The 21174-nt window shown below is 43.5% G+C and overlaps 1 protein-coding gene across 3 annotated transcripts in view; it reads right to left on the bottom strand.

The window, feature by feature from the left end:
- PLEKHM3 (pleckstrin homology domain containing M3) overlaps nt 1–21174 on the bottom strand; it is a 223240-nt gene that overhangs the window by 136738 nt on the left and 65328 nt on the right. For all 3 annotated transcript variants that reach the window (XM_070387515.1, XM_070387529.1, XM_070387524.1), the window contains exon 4: nt 1844–1989. In XM_070387515.1, coding sequence (XP_070243616.1) covers nt 1844–1989 — 146 coding nt within the window. The remainder of the gene's footprint in view (nt 1–1843; nt 1990–21174) is intronic.

Here is a 21174-nt window from a genome sequence, read left to right as displayed (position 1 = left end):
AGGCTCCCCTGTCTCTGGGATTCTCCAGGCAAGAGTATTGGAGTGGGTTGCCATTTCCTTTTCCAATTCATGAAAGTGAAAAGTGAAAGTGAAGTCGCTCAGTCTTGTCCGACCCTCAGCGACCCCATGAACTGCAGCCTTCCAGGCTCCTCCATCCATGGGATTTTCCAGGCAAGAGTACTGGAGTGGGGTGCCATTGCCTTCTATTAACCCCTAAATAAGTGCAATTCTAGAGATTCACACATGTGTTGTGGTGGCACAGAGAGAAATTCTTATTGTTTAGTTGCTAAGTTGTGTCCAACTCTTTGCAACCCCATGGACTGTAGCCCGCCAGGCTCCTCTGTCCATGGAATTCTCCAGGAAAGAACACTGGAGTGGGTTGCCATTTCTTCCTCCAGAAGATCTTCCCAACCCAGGGATCAAACTTGCATCTCCTGCATTGCAGGCGGATTCTTTACCACTGGGATTCTTTACCACCAGGGAAGCCCATGGGGAGTAACTAACAAAGTACAGATGGGGAAAGCAGGAAGCATCAGAGGTTTCATCAAGGAGGACATTCTTCTATCGGCCCTGGAACAAAGAGCTGGGGTTCCTGAGATGGGTAAAAGTATCGGGAGCACATGTGGAAGGAGGATCTCTAAATGAGGGAAAGGGCTCTTCTTCCCAGCCCAGGAGGGGAGGCAGTAAGGACAGATACAGATGTAGGCAGGCTTGCAGGTATTCGAATTCAAATCTTCAGTTTCTCCTTGAAGTAGGAGGCATATGCTGAGAAGGACTCCTCAGGGAGGAGGCAGATTAAAGACATGTGGATGATTATTGGGCACAACAGGAGCTGCCCAGGGATGCAGAAAAGGATCCAAGCCGACTGGCCACTCAGAGTGGTCAGTTTCAGTTTAGACTTCAAAGATGATAGGTAGGTAGCAGCTACACGTTCCATTCCCGCCCACGTTGCTCCAGGGCGATACCGTTACAATGAAAGCAAGACTCAGACATCTGTTAGCAAGGAGGTATAAAACCCATCATACAGCCTGTTTTTGTATGTAGCACCTTGCATGGAAGGTTCGTTCAAGGCAGACATGACAATATTCTGGCAGAAGAATGAGGAAAGCTTCTAGTCAGATCAGGTAACAGAATTCTCTATTGGGTCCCGGGACCCAGGACCACACAAAAAAAATAAATAAATGTCCTAAACCTAGAGTATGACTCCAGTGGGGGTTAGATTCCTTGACTTGCCAAATTTGATTTATGCAATTTGGTTTACACAAGGGTATACACGCTGTGCAACGAAGCTAACCAGTTCACAGGTCTAAAGGATGACTAGGTTGAAAACCACAGTTGAAATAAATGCCATCAGGCAATTAAATCCACAGGTCTCAGTTTCAGTAGCAAAACTGGAGCTGGAGATAAATGTAGAAATTATCAGCCTATGATTCCCAGCCTAGAAGGGAGGGAAATTATGCAATGGTGGTTTAGTCGCTCAGTTGTGTCTGACTCTTTTGGTGACCCCATGGACTGTAGCCCACCAGGCTCCCCTGTCCATGGGATTTCCCAAGCAAGAATACTGGAGTGGGTTGCCATTTCCTTCTCCAGGGGATCTTCCTGACCCAGGAATCGAACCTAGGTCTCCTGCATTGCAGGTAGATTCCTTATTGACTGAAATACAAGGGAAGCCCCAAATAATGCAATAGAAATAGTATAGAGTGGGAAAAGAGCATACAGTTGTAGCATTTATGAGATGACCTTAATCAGGTCTGCCTCAAAGTCTCATTCTCTTTAGAATCCACGTGACAACAAGTAAAAAGCAAAATCACTATTATGCAGTGAACCCAGGTTCAGCACCCACCTTGTATTTTGAAGTGTCCCAGTTGTGGACTATGCGGGCTGGGATCAGGAAGCTGTCGTCCACGTGGCAGCTGCTGCAGTAATACCACCCGCTGTAGCTGCACACCTTGGCTTTCCCGTTGGAAAGGCCTATGGATCGCTGGCATCCTGTTCAGGGGAGAAGAAAAGTCTGTGATTACTGTACTTCTCTAACACTGTAGAATGAAGTTATACAATCCTCAAGTGAAACAAAAGTCAACAACAGGAAAGAAATTGCAGAGAATACATATACAGACACGTCCCCTTCTTCCGCCTGCAATGCAGGAGATGTGGGTTCGATCCCTGGGTCAGGAAGATCCCCTGAAGGAAATGGCCACCCACTCCAGTATTCTTGCCTGGGAAATCCTGTGGACAGAGGAACCTGGTGGGCTGCAGTCCATGGGGTGGCAAAAAGTCAGACACGACTGAGTCACTGAGCATGCACGCCTCCTTCCTAGCCTGGCAGCTTCGCCCCTTTCGCCTCCTGGGGGACTGCTGATACTGGTACATTTCTGATCTCTTCTAATTCCACTTCTGTGCACAGCAGCCAGAGACCATCTCTCTACAACCAACGCCCTTTCATCTCCTCTCTTCCGCCTCAGAAATCCTACTTCCACCAGGCACTTGGCTGAGGGCTTCTCATATAGGATCTTATTTAACCCACGCAACAACTCTATGAGGAAGATATTATCAGCTCTTTTTTATAGATGAATAAACTAAGGTTTATTTATCCAGGTGAAGTATTTTGTCTTGAGGTCACCAAGCCAGTCAGGGTTTCCCTGGTGATTCAGATGGTAAAGAATCTGCTTGCAATGTGGGAGACCTGAGTTCAATCCCTGGGTTGAGAAGATCCCCTGAAGAAGGGAATGGCAACCCACTCCAGTGTTCTTGCCTGGAAAATCCCATGGACAGAGGAGCCTGGCAGGCTACAGTTCATGGGGTGGCAAAGAGTTGGACATGACTGAGGGACAAAGCACAACACAGCCAGTCAGAGATGGAGACTGGGTTGGGTTCTAAACTTGTCTGATTCTAAGATGAACCTAAAACCTGACATGTAGCCTTCCTCTGCTGACAAAATCAGTGAAAGGAATGTGTCCTTTGATTGGCCCCTACCTCTCCTTTCCAACTACCTACTCCTGTGATTCTCCAATGGAAATAGAACCTCTTGGTTGAAGTCAGAGAAGTCTCTCCTCATTGTTCCCCAAATACACACAGTGTGCTCACTTCACCCTCCATATCTTGGCATGATTTACTTCTTTCATGATATCCTTTTCTTCGATCTCTACTTTGCCGGATCCTGCCCATCACTAAAGACCACTGACTGCTTGCAAATGATTGCCAAGGTCTTTTTCATGTCCAAGAAGTCCATGATTATGTGAGTACCATCCTGGTACTGACAGGGAAGCTGGTAATAATCATGGCCTTGACAAAAAAGAAGCCATTATTTACCTTTAGCTAGGAGGAACTATATTCTATTGATAACAGAAATTCTGTTACAATCAAGCCAAAGCACAACATCCAGAACAGGTCATCAGCATTATATACCAGCATCACTTTTCTGACATGTCTTATCTACAGATTTCATTTTAGAAACCCTTCCTCATGGCCCATTTCATGGTTGGATGCCAAGAACTATATTGATCAAAGAAATCTCATATTAAGCCTATTTCATAAAATGGGTACAAAATCAAAGTGTTAGTCGCTCAGTCACGCCCAACTCTTTGCAACCCCATGGACTGTAGCCCACCAGGCTATGTAGCCCTCTGTCCATGGAATTCTCCAGGCAAGAGTACTGGAGTGGATAGCCATTCCCTTTTCTAGGCGATCTTCCTGACCCAGTCATAGAACCTGGGTCTCCCACATTGCAAGTAGATTCTTTACCATCTGAACCATCAGGAAAGCATAGATTACTCTTAATAGTAATAATAATATAATCAGAGTTGCTCCCCATTTCCACTAGAAGGAGCTCAAACATGTTTGACAACCTAAGAGGATACTTACATGAATTCATGAATGAAATTATCAGAAAATTCCTAGAGCTTTCATGTTCATCACAAATAAAACAACATCAAGCAGGTCCACAAAGTACCCTCCAGAAAGAGAACTAGATCCCACTGTTTTGGAATACAAGAGATATTGAAAGACGGGAGTAAATGTATTGGAATTGTGCTTCCAGAATTTAATACTGTCTTCCTAGAACAACTACTTCTTTATGGTTGAGTAGCAACAAGATGGTAACAAGTTCCTATTTTTCAGATTGGCTGAGGGCTGAGATATGCATAAAATTGATAAGGAAAAACCAAACACATCTGCCGCTTCTGTTGGGAGTGGAAGGTGCCATCACTAGGCTCTGAACACTGGAATGCCATCTGCGGCACCCACTGAGCATGGTGCTCATTTGGCATATAGTGCATGCCTCCTTAAACTATTGTGCTTTTTGATGTGCTCGTATAGCCACAACTACACTATAAACTGCTCAGATCTATTTTTTATCCTTAGCACTTAACACAGAGCTTTACACATGACAGACCAGCAATAAATGTTTATGTTGAAGAGACGATAAACTGAATATTATTTGGCACATAAACAGCCTCATGCATATAAAGAGATTTTAACATCCCAGAGCTGTTCTGGAATTGATCCTCCTAACCTGCTCACCTGCCTCTTGAAATTGATCCTGCTAACCTGCCTCTTCACTTTGGTGAACACCCCTATGCAGATACGTTGCCTGTTCCAACAATTACACATTAAACATGGCCACATATGGACTGTGAAACAGAGCTGAGCAGAACTTGACACATTCTAGACACTGTAGACATTCAAGCTGACTTCACATTGAAATGATACTGAACAGAATTCAATCTTCCCTAATGATTTAGAAAGTGAACGTGATCTTGTAGAAATTTGGGAGCACCATTATAGCTGAAACGTACACCATAAAACATTGCAAAAATAAATGTAAGTTATTTTAGCTTTTTTGCTTTTGCTTGTTTGAATTTGGGATATAATAAACATTAACGGGAGAAATATCAATAACCTCAGATATGCAGATGACACCACCCTTATGGCAGAAAGTGAAGAGGAACTAAAAAGCCTCTTGATGAAAGTGAAAGAGGAGAGTGAAAAATTTGGCTTAAAGCTCAACATTCAGAAAACGAAGATCATGGCATCTGGTCCCATCACTTCATGGGAAATAGATGGGGAAACAGTGGAAACAGTGTCAGATTTGATCTTTTTGGGCTCCAAAATCACCACAGATGGTGACTGCAGCCATGAAATTAAAAGACGCTTACTTCTTGGAAGAAAAGTTATGACCAACCTAGGTAGCATATTGCAAAGCAGAGACATTACCAACAAAGGTCCATTTAGTCAAGGCTATGGTTTTTCCTGTGGTCATGTATGGATGTGAGAGTTGGACTGTGAAGAAGGCTGAGCACCAAAGAATTGATGCTTTTGAACTGTGGTGTTGGAGAAGACTCTTGAGAGTCCCTTGGACTACAAGGAGATCCAACCAGTCCATTCTAAAGGAGATCAGCCCTGGGTGTTCTTTGGAAGAAATGATGCTAAAGTTGAAACTCCAGTACTTTGGCCACCTCATGCGAAGAGTTGACTCGTTGGAAAAGACTCTGATGCTGGGAGGGATTGGGAGCAGGAGGAAAAGGGGACGACAGAGGATTAGATGGCTGGATGGCATCACCGACTTGACGGACATGAGTTTGAGTGAACTCCGGGAGATGGTGATGCACGGGGAGGCCTGGCGTGCTGTGATTCATGGGGTCGCAAAGAGTCGGACACGACTGAGTGACTGAACTGAACTGAAACATCAGTAAGCATTTGCTGAATGTTTTAGTAGGTCCTATTGGGCTTATTATTCTATAACTTTTAGTGACTTTATTATTATCTCCTGCTGCTGCTGCTGCTAAGTCACTTCAGTTGTGTCCGACTCTGTGACCCCATAGATGGCAGCCCACCAGGCTCTGCCGTCCCTGGGATTCTTCAGGCAAGAACACTGGAGTGGGTTGCCATTACCCTCTCCAATGCATGAAAGTGAAAAGTGAAAGTGAAGTCACTCAGTTGTGTCCGACTATTATCTCCTAGATGCAACCTAATACATAGGCAATGTTAAAATACACAAGTGTGCTTTTTAAGAAAGCACATAGCCTGCAAATGTGTATATCAACCAGGCACACAGGTTCAAAGCTTAACAGGCTGAGGGTTCAACTCAATAAGCTAAACAGCTTCAGCACTTCGCACAGGTGTCCAGGCTCGTAAAAGAGAAAGAGAACATGGCTAGGGTTCATACTTGTTTTAGCTGAGACACAAGCAGCAGCACATAAACTACCTCTAGTTCTTGGGTGTCTTTACTTTTATAACGTATTTAGAACCATGCTCTCCTACTTTTGATGCTGAAATCACCCTACAAAAATGAATATAACAGAATACCTCATTCAAAATGGACATAGGAAGCACTGAAAGAGGAGGTCTCAGGCGCATGTTATTTGTGGCAGCTTACTTTATATAGCCAAGCACAAAGAAGGAAGACTTTCTCCTTGTCTGTCAACAATCCAACCAATGAGAAGACACCACAACCCCGCATACTCACTGTCGTCCAATGACCTTTCCTTCAACACAGCCCCTTCCAGCTTCCCCTTTCCTAATAGAATTGCTCCTCTCCACTGTTCTCCAAACTTGCTTATGGTTCACCATAGTTTGCATGTCCCAAAGCAATTCCTCTGCTATTCCCAAATAAACTCAATTTTGTTCACTAAACTCTCAACCTTTTTTGTTTTAAAAGTTGACAGCTTCTAATGACCTAGAGGAGAAGGCAATTGCACTCCACTCTAGTACTCTTGCCTGGAAAATCCCATGGATGCAGGAGCCTGGTAGGCTGCAGTCCATGGGGTCGCTAAGAGTCGGACACGACCAAGTGACTTCACTTTCACTTTCCACTTTCATGCACTGGAGAAGGAAATGGCAACCCACTCCAGTGTTCTTGCCTGGAGAATCCCAGAGACGGGGGAGCCTGGTGGGCTGCCGTCTATGGGGTCGCACAGAGTCGGACACGACTGAAGCGACTTAACAGCAGCAGCAACAATGACCTAGAAGGTTCCGACTTCTTTCTGTGCTTAGGAGTGTTCTGGATACATGGTGTACAGACAAGCATAAGTCTAGAGTCAGGAACCCTGGTTGCTCAGATGGTAAAGAATCTGCCAATAATGCAGGAGACCCAGGTTCACTCCCTGAGTTGTGAAGATCCCCTGGAACAGGGAATAGCTACTCACTGGCAAGCCACTCCAGTATTCTTGTCTGGGAAGTCCCATAGACAGAGGAGCCTGGCGGGCTACAGTCCATAGTGTCGCAAAGAGTTGGACATGACAGAAGCAACCAACACAGAGTCAGGAAGTGTGCTCTTTCGTAAGGGAACATGATGAGCCTGACCCATTAAAGTCCCTAGGCTGCCTCTCCTCACCACAAAATAAAGGAGTCAGCCTAAACCAGTGGTTTGCCAAGTTCAGTGAGCATCAGAATTTTCTGGAGATGTTTGTGAAAAATGTAGTCCCTCTCAGCCCCAGCCTGGCCCCAGAGATTCTGACCCTGTAAATCTCGGGTAGGGCCCAGGAACTTGCATTTCTACCCAACCAACCACCACCAGGGGCTGTGGTGGGTAAAAGCTGAGGAAAGTTCCCTGATTTCTAGGTGACTGCAAAGGTCCCTCCATGCTCAAAAATTCTGATTCTAATTAAGTGAAATGCAGAGGGAGGGTAGATTGCTAAGTGAAAAGCTCATAATTTGTCACATAGTTTACTTTCTAGGCTTCTAAACTCAACATTTTAAATTCTTAGTCAATTTTCAAAAATTTACTATGTAGAAACAACAGTTCATTTTACCAGCATTTTTTTTTTCCAGAGCATTCACTGAGAAGCATCTTATTTGACTTAGAAAGAATTAAAAATTTTAATCTCCAAATCCAATGTATCTGTCATTGAAAGAACACAGGATACTCAGGAAAGATTAGAGTCCAGTTAGTGGCCTGGTGTAGATTCATTTTCTAAAAAATAACAGATACCATTTATTTGAAAAAGGATACACCCGTTCTTTTAATTAACTGCAAGATTTCCTGCTTTAATATCCTCCTAGCAAATCGCGGACTAAAACTGTCTGAAACAATTCCCCATAACACCCTGGGATTTTACTCTATCACTATGAGGTTGTCAACAGGAGTGGGGGGGACGTATTTTCTTAATAATGACCACTAGAAAAACACATTTTTTTGAGGAGGCCAAAGCTGGACTCTGACAAGGGACCTTCTGAGGAAGAAAAATAGAGCTGCAAAGCAGAGACAAAAAAATAATTAACTGAAATAACTAATTAGAACTTATTTACATATTACATTTTCATGTACTTTCAAACAGACTTTTCAACAATGTTTCTAAATTAAAAGGCATTTGTAGTAGAGAACACTCCACATGTAGGATCAAAGCAAATACATTCTTCCCTGTCTCTTTTTGAAAGTTTTCAGAGAGTGTATTCAATTCATAGGAACAAAAAACTATCTCACAAGAGAACCTACTGGCCTTTTTTTTTTTTTTTTTTTTTATTGCTTCCCACCCCACTTCAATCTTTAATGAACACATGTTCTGAAGAGCTTAGCCTCCTTCTGATACACTTTGGGAAACAAATGTCACCATTTAACCAAAATCCTATTTGCTGCTTGTACAGTCCATTTCCCAAGGGGCCTTTCACTACAGACACCCCAAAAAAGTCTGTTGCTGGGGGCTGAAGTAGAAATGTTGGCATAATTCTCCACGAGGGCATAGTCTTTCTTCTAACAAGGGTACCTAGTTTGCTCAGTTGGCTGCAGTGAGGTGTTGCTGAGGCTGAGATCTTGAGACGCCAACCAACCATCTCCCTCTACTTCCTGGCTCCCGGCTACAGCCCTCCTTGCCCCGGCCGGCAGGTGGAAAATTCATAGGCACAAGGGAAAAGTAACGAGGTCTGTGTCTGGACCAGGTGATTCACTAGGGAGAGAACTCACCCAATGCATTCTAAGTGGAGCCAGCCACGCTACCCTCTCCAGCTCATTTGGTAGGGGAAATCCAGGACTTTGTATTGGGAAGGAAGAAATGCCCTAAGAAGAGAACAGGAACAGAGAGAAGACAAGGTGCCTTTATAAAAGAGAGAAGAGAAAGAGAGTGCACAGACTAACTTTCATTTGCTCTGTTAAAATAGAAAAAATAAAACTGGCAAGTTTCGTTCCCTCTTTTACCTGGTGCACAGAGTAAGGACTGATCGCCATAAGAGCGGAAGCAGCCCAGTTCCTGCCTCCTCCCTCCCACCAGGTGTTCTCTGGGGGAGACAGTGAGCCGTGGGAAGTGCTGGGCAAACACTGATCAAATGCCTGGAGCCTAATCAAATGCCCTAGGAATCAGATTTTCTAAAATGAAGGAAAACAATAGGACTTCCCTGGTGGGCCAGGGGTTAAGCTTCCACTGCAGGGGGCAGGGGTTTGATTCCTGGTTGGGGAACTAAGGTTCCACATGTCTCAAGGCATGGTCAGAAAACAGAAATGAGGATTTCAATGACTTACTCTTTTACAAGAATTAGGGGGGAAAGGCATAAAGAACTTAGCTTTCCTAGCTTACAGTCTATAACCGTTGGCTCATTAAGAAAACGTCAAATAAGCACTTTTTAAAAATAAGATGTCACACTCAGTATACAGTAGAAAATTCTGTTTCATGAGCCTAGTATTAGCATAAAGCTGGGCACAGTGTTTAAACAAAGGATTGCTGGACACAGGGAAGAAGTGACTTTTGTAAGGTAGCTTTGGTGTCCACTAAGGGCAGTTGAGGGCAAGAGAAGAGTGACAGAGGATGAGAGGGTTGGATGGCATCACTGACCCAGTGGACATAAGTTTGAGCCAGCTCTGGGAGATAGTGAGGGACAGGGAAGCCTGGCGTGCTGTAGTACATGGGGTCACAAAGAGTCAGGCACGACTTAGCAACTGAACAGCAAAAAAAGAGAACTTGGAACAAAGCACCCTGGCCTCCAGACTTGCATCCTCCACTGTCGAAGGGGATGGAGCTTCCAGGAGAGACTGATCACACACATTGTTCACAAGTTAACACAGGTGGAACCAAGGCTACAGGATTCTACATAATTGCAACAGGAAGAGGACAAAGGTGAAGGACACTGAGAAATACCTTCTTAGAAATAAGTGATCCAAAACTTAATCCTATCTCAAGCATCCAACTTACTCTGGGATCGGGTGGTGACCCATAAAGTAGGAGACGTCTACTTAGTCATGAAATCAATTAAGACAAGAAATACTTGGAGAATCGGCACATGAAAACAAATGTCTCTGAGTATGTATTTTGTCTGTTACAATGAAAATAGTACCTATAAGCATCTCAAATGAAACTAAAGGAACAAAAGGGGAAATAAAGAAAAATCAATTGTGTCCCTCCTCTAACTGCTCATGTGAATAATATGATATGCTGCTGGTAGTCGCTGTGTTATCTGGTCTCACTTTGGATGGTGTGCTGTGCTCAGTCATGCTTGACTCTTTGTGACCCCGTGGACTGTAGCCCGTCAGGTTCCTCTGCCCACGGAATTATTCCCGCAAGAATACTGAGTGGGTTACCCTTTCCTTCTCCACGGGATCTTCCTGACCCAGGAACTGAACTCATGTCTCTTGTGTCTCCTGCATTGGCAGGAGGGTTCTTTACCATTAGTGCTACCTGGGAATCCCCTAAATGGTGATACTTCCAAATTATATTCTCCATAAGGTCCTCTGGTAGGGAATTCTCCAGGAGATGAAAATTTCATGGTTGGGAGGGAATACACATACCCAACTGTATTCCTGAAATGTACAGACTGGTTGCTTCCAATGCTATTCTGAAAATCATTTCTGTTCATCAGAAAAGAATTTTCGTCCAGTGGGCTTCATTTTATGTTTGTCTATAAATGACTTTCATGGCACTGTGAGATTGTAAAGAGAAACTGTCACTCATTTGTTGGCCAAATATCTGACTCCAAAAGTTGGGCTACAGAGTCAGAGGGCTGACACATGTTAAAAAGTCTAAGTAACACTTGGAAGGAAATGTTCCTACTGTGGCTGACACATATTTAGGATAATTTAAGCTGGCACTTGTAGAATGGACTGTAACTATTGCTAGGACAGCTATAGCCTTAAGTACATAACAGAAGTAAAAAACTCCTCTCATACAAGATGGAGGTGCCTAACCAAGGAATTTTCCTTTCAACACAGCAAGATGGCAAATGTTATACCCGTGAGGCATGAGCACTGCACCTGGACACAGTGAGTGTTCAGTGCACATTATATCCAGAGAAGACAGACAGAGGCAACTGAGACCAAGAGCCGTCAACCGTTCAAGACAGAGGTCATCTGAGCACAATCATATGTTACTTGACTATACCTGCAAGACAGTGGCAACCAAAGAGAGATCTTTAAAAAATCTAATCTGAATACTAATTGGTTTAAAATTTTTAAGTATTCTAGGGCTTCCCTGGTGGCTCAGTGATAAAGAATCCGCATGCCAATGCAGGAGACAAGGGTTCAATCCCTGGTCTGACAGGATCCCACATGCTGCAGAATAACTAAGCCCATGAGCAAAACCCACGTGCCACAACTACTGAAGCCTGGGGGCCAAAAAGCCATGCTCCGAGAGAAGCCCACACACAGCAACAAAGAGTGGGCCCACTCACCGCAGAAAAAACCTGCATATAAATGAAGATCCAGCACAGCCAATAACATAAATATATAAAATTATTTAAAAAATAAAAGTATTCTCCAAGCTGTTAGCTGAGGGCTTTTTTTTTTCCACAATGAAATATTTAAATTGCTAAGTCAGTTTCAATTTGCATGTTGTATTAACAGAGCTAGAAGTACTATATTTAAGTAAGAAATGAAGGGAAAAATCATGCCAGGTAATTACTGCGGATTGAAAATACAGGCCGCACACCTGGTGGTCTCATGGATCTGTCTCTTGTTTTGACAATGTCTGGATGGAACAGATGCTGGGATACCCCTTCTTCCTACCTCTCACCACCTCCCAACCTCCTTTCTAGTTGTGACTGCTGGGACCCTCACCGCCCTCTGCCACTAGGACCGGGCAACGCCAGTTTTTTGGTTAGCGCCTCACTGCCTACCAGATTCACCAGAATTATTCCAGCAAGGTAGAGTCCACTGTCAACTACCGGTCGGCCATCTGTGGGCCTCCCGCACCCACGGCTCCATGGGCATCTAGTTGCACTGTATCACTGTGGCTCTGGGGCGTGTGAGTCCCTTCTGCCACGTGGCTTGGGAGTAGCACAAGGGCGATGACTGTCTCTTAAAGATGTAAAACTAGCTCGGTGGCTGCACCCTCTTCAGGACGTGCAGAGGCCCTCCCAAGATTGGTGGTGTGAAACCCTGGAGAAGACCCTGAGCTGGGCCCTGTGGGCTCTTCGGGCCCTGGGTTCTGTCCGCACAGACCTCTGCCTCTGTGATGTCATGGAAAGTTACTCCCTGGATGAAGGGGTGAAACTCATCAAGAGATGCATTGCACATGACTAGCCCCTGCGCATGGGGCTGGGTGAGTATCTCTTAGGAGGAGCACCCTCTGGCAGGACTAGGAGCCTCAAAGCCCAGTGGGACCCATCTGCATGCCCCTGGTGTCAGGGCTTCTGGCCACTGCAGTCACTACGCAGTTTTTTTTTTTTTTTTTTTAACCACCCTGGAGATCTCTCCTGAGCTGCGGACCAAATGGAAACAAGAAAGCTTTTGCAGGAAAAAAAAGAAAATAGAAACTAAAGACTTTCTTCTCTTGGTAAACTCTATAATGTTTATTTGTTTAATCTCATGGCATGTTGTTATTAAGATTATAAATTGTATGAAATAAATTAATAAATACCAAGTAGACTCCAACTCAAGTTGAGAAGTGTCAAGATTTATTGGTCTTTCGGGTAAACAATGATTGAGAACCAAGAGTCAATATTTAGTCAAAATTTATCTTGAAAGGCAATAAATCTTGATTTTTGCTAAGGCAAGTTAAGTAAATATGTGCACTGTTCGAGAGATTCTGACTGCTTTTCTATCTACTAAATAGCTACACTGAGTTATAAATATAATGATCTGTGACATGGATTTTCATTTCCAAAGAAATGTTTTGAGCTGAGTTACTTTTATTTTTTTTTTATAATAAGATGCTTCAATACCAGTATTTAGAGTAGTGTCAGATAAGTTTAATAATGAAATCTTATAAATTCAGCACCTAGTATATTTAAATCAGTCTAAAGTTAGTATTTTTTCATACTTGTTTTCCTCTTAAGAGTTTCTCTTTAAGTTCTATGCCTGTCTGCTCTTTCCATAAAGACTTTTGAGAAAATAGTAAGAAATTTAAACTGGAAAAATAAATAAGCAAATGGATAAACAAATACTGACATAATGCTTACTACTGATGGATGCAAGGTTTTGTTGTAAGCACTTTACACGCACACACATCCATTTAATTCTCTTCTCATTCTGTGAGGTAGGTGTTATCCCCATTTTACAGATGAGGAAACTGAGACAGAGGGTGGATACAGTAATTCTGCTCATGGTTGTACCTCTAGTGGAAAAGGCAGGACCTAGATGAAATGCCTGATTTAGCACTTAATGAGCAACACCAATGAACTATACAGGTGAATTTCCACATCGTCATCTCCAAGCAGAAGATACTACAACCACTGTCTCCTTGTCAATGACAACATGACAAGCACAGAAAATATGAATCAATTGCATGCAAGAACATCACTTAGTTCATCAATGCATTGTGCCTTGGACCACTCAATCATTAGCATCTCCTCTGAATATGAAAGGTGAAGGGGGCAAGAATACAGATCTGTAAGGTGGCAGGCAGAAGACAGCAGAGATGAGCAAAAAAGGAAGCAATCACTCTAATTGTGAAGATTGACAAAGGCTGTGTAGACATGGAGGAATTAGCGTTTGGCTTTGAAGGGGAAAAATACATATATTTTGAAAAAGAATGGTTCAAGTCAGAAAAATGGTAGCTTGTTTGGAGAACACTGACTATTCTAGTTGTCTGAAACTCACTGTAACTAGAGGGGTGTTGGGAAAAGAGCTTGGAACAATGAACTGAAGCTAGAACATAAGACTCCCACATGCTCAGGGAGAAGTCCTTACTAATCAATCCAGGATGAGTATTAACGAGTAAGATAAAGGAACAGCTAGAGTTAGAAGCAAAACTACAAGCTGAACTTTGGAAAGATTAATTGCCAAGAAAACAGTGGGAGGGGAGAGAACCAGCTAATAAGTCACTGCCCCAGCCTGAGCTTAGGCAGGCAGGGAGATGAAGGTGATACTGTAGTGGGAGATAAAGCACAAATGATTTGGTAGGTGAATAATGGGAAGAGTGTGGCAAGGGGATTGCCAAAAGACATCCATGACACTCTGAGCCTATGATGGTTATATAAGAAATCTATCAGTCAGAAGGGGCAAGTGGTTTACATGAGAAAATGCTGTCTGAAGCATTAAATTAAAAAAATAGCTCAGTCCAGTGGTTAAGACTCTTCATTTCCTATGCAGGGAGCCTGGGTTCGGTCCCTAGTCAGGGAACTAAGATCCTACATGCTGAATCTTGACCAAATAAACAGAAATTATAAAAAAAAAAATTTTTTTAATAGGTAAAAAAATTTGAACTAACAGATCAATTAATACCTAAAAAAAAATCAGCCCGTTGAGAATAATTCACCTCTATAATACAAATCAATTTGAATTCAATCTTTTGTTTCTTGTGACTAAAAGCATCTGATATAGTTACAATGAATGATGGTTGGTGAAAATTCTATTTCTATAACCTACTACTTTTACTTCTGAGCCTTGTGGCTCAGATGGTAAAAAGTCCACCTGCAATGCAGAGCATCTTGGTTTGATCCCTGCGTTGGGAAGATCTCCTGGAGAAGGAAATGGCAATCCACTCCAGTATTCTTGCTGGGAAATCTCATGGACAAAGGAGCCTGGCAGGCTACCATCCATGTGGTCACAAACAGTTAGACATGACTGAGCGAGTAATACTTTAATACTACTTTTCCTTAAACCTACCCAGTAAGAGGCTGAGGTCTCATTAGAAACCATTCAGTTCAGTTCAGTCATGCAGTTGTGTCTGACTCTGTGACCCCATTATCTGCAGCATGCCAGGCCTCCCTGTCCCTCACCAACTCCCGAAGTCTACCCAAACCCATGTCCATTGAGTCACTGATGACATCCAACCATCTCATCCTCTGTTGTCCCCTTCTCCTCCTGCCCCCAATCCCTCCCAGCATCAGGGTCTTTTCCAATGAGTCAACTCTTCACATGAGGTCGCCAAAGTATTGGAGTTTCAGCTTCAACATCAGTCCTTCCAATGAACACCCAGGACTGATCTCCTTTAGGATGGACTGGCTGGATCTCCTTGCAGTCCAAGGGACTCTCAACAGTCTTCTCCAAATCAACATGGATTTCAGTAGAAGACACTACTTTATAAAGAACTGAGGAAGAGGAGACAGTTGGTTGCCCTTGTTTCTTGATAGCAGTGGTTCTCTACTAGTGGAAATGCCTGTCCCAACAGGGGATATTTATAATGTCAGGACATTTTTGGTTGTCACAAAAGGGTGAGTGGAGGTAGCTGGCATCTAATGAATGGTGGTGAGGGATGTTGCTAAACATCCCTCAATGCACAGGACAGCCTCCCACAACAAAGGGTTGTCTGGCCCCAAATGTCAGTAGTGCCATGACTGAGCACACACACATGCACTACTTAGTCACTTCTCTCTGCAAGCAATCAATATACCATCTATTATCTTGCTGTTGTTGGTCACTAAGTCGTGTCCAACTCTGTGACCCCATGAACTGTAGCCCGCCAGTCTCCTCGGCCCATGGAATTCTCCTGGCAAGAATACTGGAGTGGGTTGCCATCTATTAATAGGGAGGAGTAAAAGCCCTTTACCAGCTCTGCTCTCCTATCTAAAGAGAATGATTCATGCTGCTAAGCCTCTTCAGTCGTGTCCAACTAGTGACCCTATGGACTGTAGTCTGCCAGGCTCCTCTGTCCATGGGATTCTCCAGGCAAGAATATCGGAGAGGGTTGCCGTGACCTCCTCCAGAGGATCTTCCTGACCCAGGGATCGAACCCAGGTTGATTATGTCTCCTGCGTTGGCAAGCAGGTTCTTTCCCACTAGCACCAACTGGGAAGCCCAGTTTACGTGAGAGGTGCCTCCAAAAAGAGGTGTTGTCCACACTGCACCACCATCTATAGACTACCTGACCGTTACACCTCCTCCAAGCCTGGGGCTCATCTCTTCATAAATTACTCCGCTGGTGAAACACTTGCTACCAGTAACTCTTACTTGAAAAACACAGACAGAAACAGAAGGGGCCAGACTAAGCGGATTATTTAAACATGCAGACGGCCAGTGGAGAAATAATGCTCCTCTGTTGTGGTTTACACAGCGTCCACTGCAGTTCTATCTTAACCCAGAATCTGTCATTGCTAAATCATAGTTATTAATCTAAAATGTAGGTTTTAGAACCCACAATTCCTTCCAGTGTGTAAACAGATGGCTCCATGTATATCAGTCTGGATTCCCCATTTGGCAGCCCACTAGACAGACCAGTGGGGGGTCAACCTCACCATCCTCAATATCAACAAGGTGAACATCAGGCTGGGCTACTCGGAACTTACACACTAAAAGCTTTGGGGGAAGATATCTTCTTAAGTAAACTGTCTTACTGGAATGTTTCTCTGGACCATATATTAGAGCCTGAGGCCCAAGGAAATCAGTCACACCTATGCTATCTGATACTGTTAAAAATTTTTTATTTTGTTCATTATGTACTTTTTGGTGTTAATCTTTATTTTTAAATAATATTCCATTAAAATAATGTTTATCTTGGTTACTGAGAGTTTTGGGTTTTTTTTGCATTTCCTTAAGTTTTACGCCTCAAATGAGTGCCTTCCTCTCCTCACCCTAGTCACGGCCCTGCTCTGAATCCTTTTTTCTTCACAGAGGATCCACTGTGTGCCCCAGTTACGTTGTTTACAGTGACTTCCCCTGGTATTTAACATTATATTAAGCCACCACTAATTCTTCTGTGATTCCCCAGTTATATCTCTATTATGATTCCTTGAAAAGATCAATAACCTCTTATTGGCTTAGAGGTTCAGATTATCTTTCAGATTTACTTGAAAAGCACCTTGTCCTTTCCTGACTTGTTTCAGAACCTACATTTCCTTCCAGCATGTATACAGAAGGCTCCATGTGCATTAGCTTCATCAGCTTGTAGCTTCTGTCACACACACTGTCCCATCAGGGTCCCTTCGGAATTCTCCTTCACATCACTCCTCATTCTTAATGCCTGTTTCTCTCTGCTTATTTTGTGAGAGTCTCCTCTCTTTGAACCTTACAATATCTTTAAAACACAACCTTTCCTCTCCCTTGCTAAAACCTGTGAAGAAACCCTGACAACATCTCTTACAGCAATTTCTACCTGAGCTATTTTAGTAATGACAACAATTTGATAAAATTAAAGTCATGAGAGTGGATCTGAGCAGTACTAGGAAAAGACTCAAAGTGAAAAAAAAAAATCACTTTCATCAGCTTCAAGTCCACGCTTGAATTCCTTCATTTTTACCTTGCACCAAATTCTTTGTGTTCCAGAGGATTTAGGAACTGCCTCAGTCTACTTTCTTCCTTTATTCTTTTCCCTTATGTCTTCTTTGTCTTGCTTTCCAAGTTTTTCTGCCTCTCTAAAAACAAAGATTTGCAACCACCGCCAAGACTAATCTTTTAACTATATGGTTCTTAACGATATGGTTCGCATTTGAAGAAGACAGGCTGCTGGTGTCAGGATATTTAGAGCAGGTAGGCAAGAGAACAAAAAACACCTATGACTCAGAAGCAACCACAGACAATACATAAACAAAAGTGTCACCGTGTGCCAATAAAACTTTAATTTATGGACACTGGAAGACACACAGATACACACAACACCTCCAAGTGAGAAATGCCTATTCCCGGTCTTCACGTTGCCATCTGAGAGGAATTTCCTAGAGCAGTATTCTCAGCTTCTCTCCCCATTGCTCATCCGGCCGTCCTCACAGATAAGGAAATGAGGTATCTGACCAGGGAGTTTAGAAGAAGGACCTTGGCATGCTCAGTTGGCCTGCAAGGAGCAGTTTTTCCGTTGGCTGTGGCAAGAGGACATGGCCTTAGGGACTCCAGTTGTGACCATGTGAAGAAGTCTCCCTAATTTAAGGCTCCCTTAGATAACACTGCATGTGATCTATGAGCAATGCATGCAAGATCTTGATCGCCATCCGCCTGACCCCTAGAAGCAGAATGAAGAAGTATGATTTATTAACCCTGGAAAGCCTCAATATGGATGATGGCTCAGACAGACAGCATCCAATGATGGGAGTGGGGAGGAAAGAGGGGAGAATCAGGAAACCACAGTACGTCTGTGGGCGGGTGAAGATTACTGAGGGGAGGGTCATGCAGGACAGTTGGACTCAAGGGGTAGCCAGGAAATCCCCCACATAACTGGACACCTTTTACTCAGTTAAAATTCCTCATCCTAACGATGGCTGAGAAACATCATTTTCTTCGAGGTTTCCATCCAGTTTTACATCATAAAACAGAATGTCCTCCCTCATATTTCCCGGAGGAAAAAATGCAGTGATAGATAATATTTAGCACTTTGAGTGCAACTGACATTTTATAACATTTGAATTGTACATAGTCAAGACAGTTTAATCTTGCCTCAAGTTATGGTGTCAAAGTTGCCGACCTGCAAGATGGTGACAGGCTAGCTCGAGGCTGTTAAGATAAATCAGCCGCAGGGCTGTAAACAGAAGACTGAGCTCTTGTGCTCCTAATTTATTACTTATCCTACTGAATCTGGATCCTTCCCAGCCCCCAGATCACGTGTGTCTATTATTTTGTCTGGTCTCTCAAAGTCTGGGGGTTGAGAACAACATCTTTATTGGTAAAGGAAGAAAGAGACCAAGGCTTTCAAACTAAGTCTATCCTCTCTGTCAGCGGTATGGGCCTGGTGATTTAAGGAGGAAGTGGCTTTTAGCAAAGCTTTTGGTTCAGCCACACGTGATTTATTTACATTACTGAAAAAATATGGGCAAGACACAACTCTCAGTACAGACCCGGTTAGAACGACTATAGTTAGTAATACTGTACTGTATCCTCGAAAATTGCTAAAAAAGTAGATGGTAAAAGTTCTCACTACCGAAAAAAAAGTAACTATGTGAGGTGATGGATATGTTAACTAATCTTTTTGTGACAATCATTTCACGTTACACACATATATTAAATCATGATCTCGTACACCTTCACATTACACAATGTCAACTGTGAATTATGCCTAAACAAAGCTGGAAATAAATGAACATGATTTGCGCTCTTTTGGAAGCTGATACAAGGCTACATGTCTTTGGTTTTGAAATCCTAGCTCCTGTATCTAAAAATAGCATACACTGCATTTTCAGTTAAAGGTAATATATAAAATTAATTTTGTTGATCATCTTTATAATAGCCGTTTAAAAAGGAAACACTCTATTTTAAACCAAGATGTGAGAGCAGTACCTGGGTGAGACAGCAGGGATCACAGTCACTGGACATGTCCATCACCCCTCCACCCTGAGCTGGGGCTCTGGGAGAGCTGTAGCCAGGCTGGGCAGCCCAAGACTGGCCAGTTTCTTATTTGCTTCTGAAGCTGCTTGGTCCCGCAGTGACCCAGGAAGACACCACCAGAAATCTCCCCTCCCCTGGCAGATGCAGTCAGTGCTAGAAGGCACCTACCAGTAGCATACCAGAAATGAGGAAACAGGTTGAGCAGGCCATGCCTTTCTCATTCTCTGAAGTGTATGCTCAGTCATGTCTGACTCTTTGAGATCCCATGGACTTAGCCCACCAGGCTCCTCTGACCATAGGATTTCCCAGGGTAGAATAATGAAGCAGGTTGCCATTTCCTACACCAGAGTAACTTCCTGACTCAGGGATCAAAACAGCGTCTTCTGTGTCTCCTGCATTAGCAAGTAGACTCTTTACCACTGAGCCACCAGGGAAGCCCACTCACTAAGAGGCAACCACAACATCACTCATCCTCCTTTCATCCAGGCTCCATTTTTGCGGTAGAAATGGCCCCCTCAATATTCTGAGCTGCTGTATGATAATGAATTATCTGGTCTTTCTTCCTTGTTCCTGGCAGGGAGCTTCTAAAACCCTTGGAATTTCCTGAGTGACACAAGTATCTTTATTATTCATGAGCCCCATGGATCACAACGGAGTTAATGCTAGTGAGGCAAGTCCTGGTGGGCCACTAAATAGCTTCAGGTTGGGGTGAGAGGGTTGTTGCCGGAAGGATCAATCACAGAGTTAGAGACCTGGGACTAGGAGTCAGTGTGACCTCTGGGGAAGGGAATGGGAACTAGAGATTGAGTTCAATCACAAAGCCAGTGATTCGATCACACATGCCTATATAATGAAGCCCCAGTAAGAACTCTGGACACTGAAGCTCTGGGGACATCCTGGCGGATGAATACATTGGTGTGCTGAGGGTGATGTGCTCTGACTCCATGGAGAGAGGGCAAGGAAACTCTTTTGTGTTTAGAGCCCTCTCAGACCTTGCTGTCTGAGTCTCTCCATTTGGCTGTTCCTGATTTGTATCCTTCCTTAATAAAAGCATAATCATAAGTACAGTCATTCCTTAGTACCCACAGGGTATCGGCTCCAGGATCCCACTATGGCTAACAAAATCTGCAGATGCTCAAGTCCCTTAAATAATAGGGTGTAGTATTCGCATGTCCTATTAAAGTACATAATCTATACACAGCCTTCCACATACTTTAAATCATCTCTAGATTACTTATAATCCCTAATGTAAATGCTATGCAAATAGTTGCTGATACTCAGCAAATTCAAGTTTTCTTTTTTGGAACTTTTTGGATGTAGTAGATCAGCATGATAGCAGAGGGAATTAAAAAGGTCCTGAGTCAGTCAGAAGGGTTGGTTGGAGAAGGTGTTCTTGAGAAAGGGATATCTAAGTAGTGACCTGAAGAATGAGTTGGGGGTTAATGGTGAGGGTGGCAATATTCCAGGGGAGGCAACCACCATGGGAAGGCTCTCGGGCAAGTGCAAAGGAAGTGGCTGAAGGCAGTGGGGCCGGAACCCAGTGTAGGGGAGAGTGACAAGAGGACAAGAGTTGATGGTTAGGAGGTGGGCAGGGGCCGTACCACGAGGGAGGAGCTATAAAGATGCCAGTC

Source organism: Bos mutus, chromosome 2, assembly GCF_027580195.1.
Source record: "Bos mutus isolate GX-2022 chromosome 2, NWIPB_WYAK_1.1, whole genome shotgun sequence".
Classification (NCBI taxonomy): Eukaryota; Metazoa; Chordata; class Mammalia; order Artiodactyla; family Bovidae; genus Bos; species Bos mutus.
This window is presented reverse-complemented; position numbering and strand designations above follow the sequence as displayed.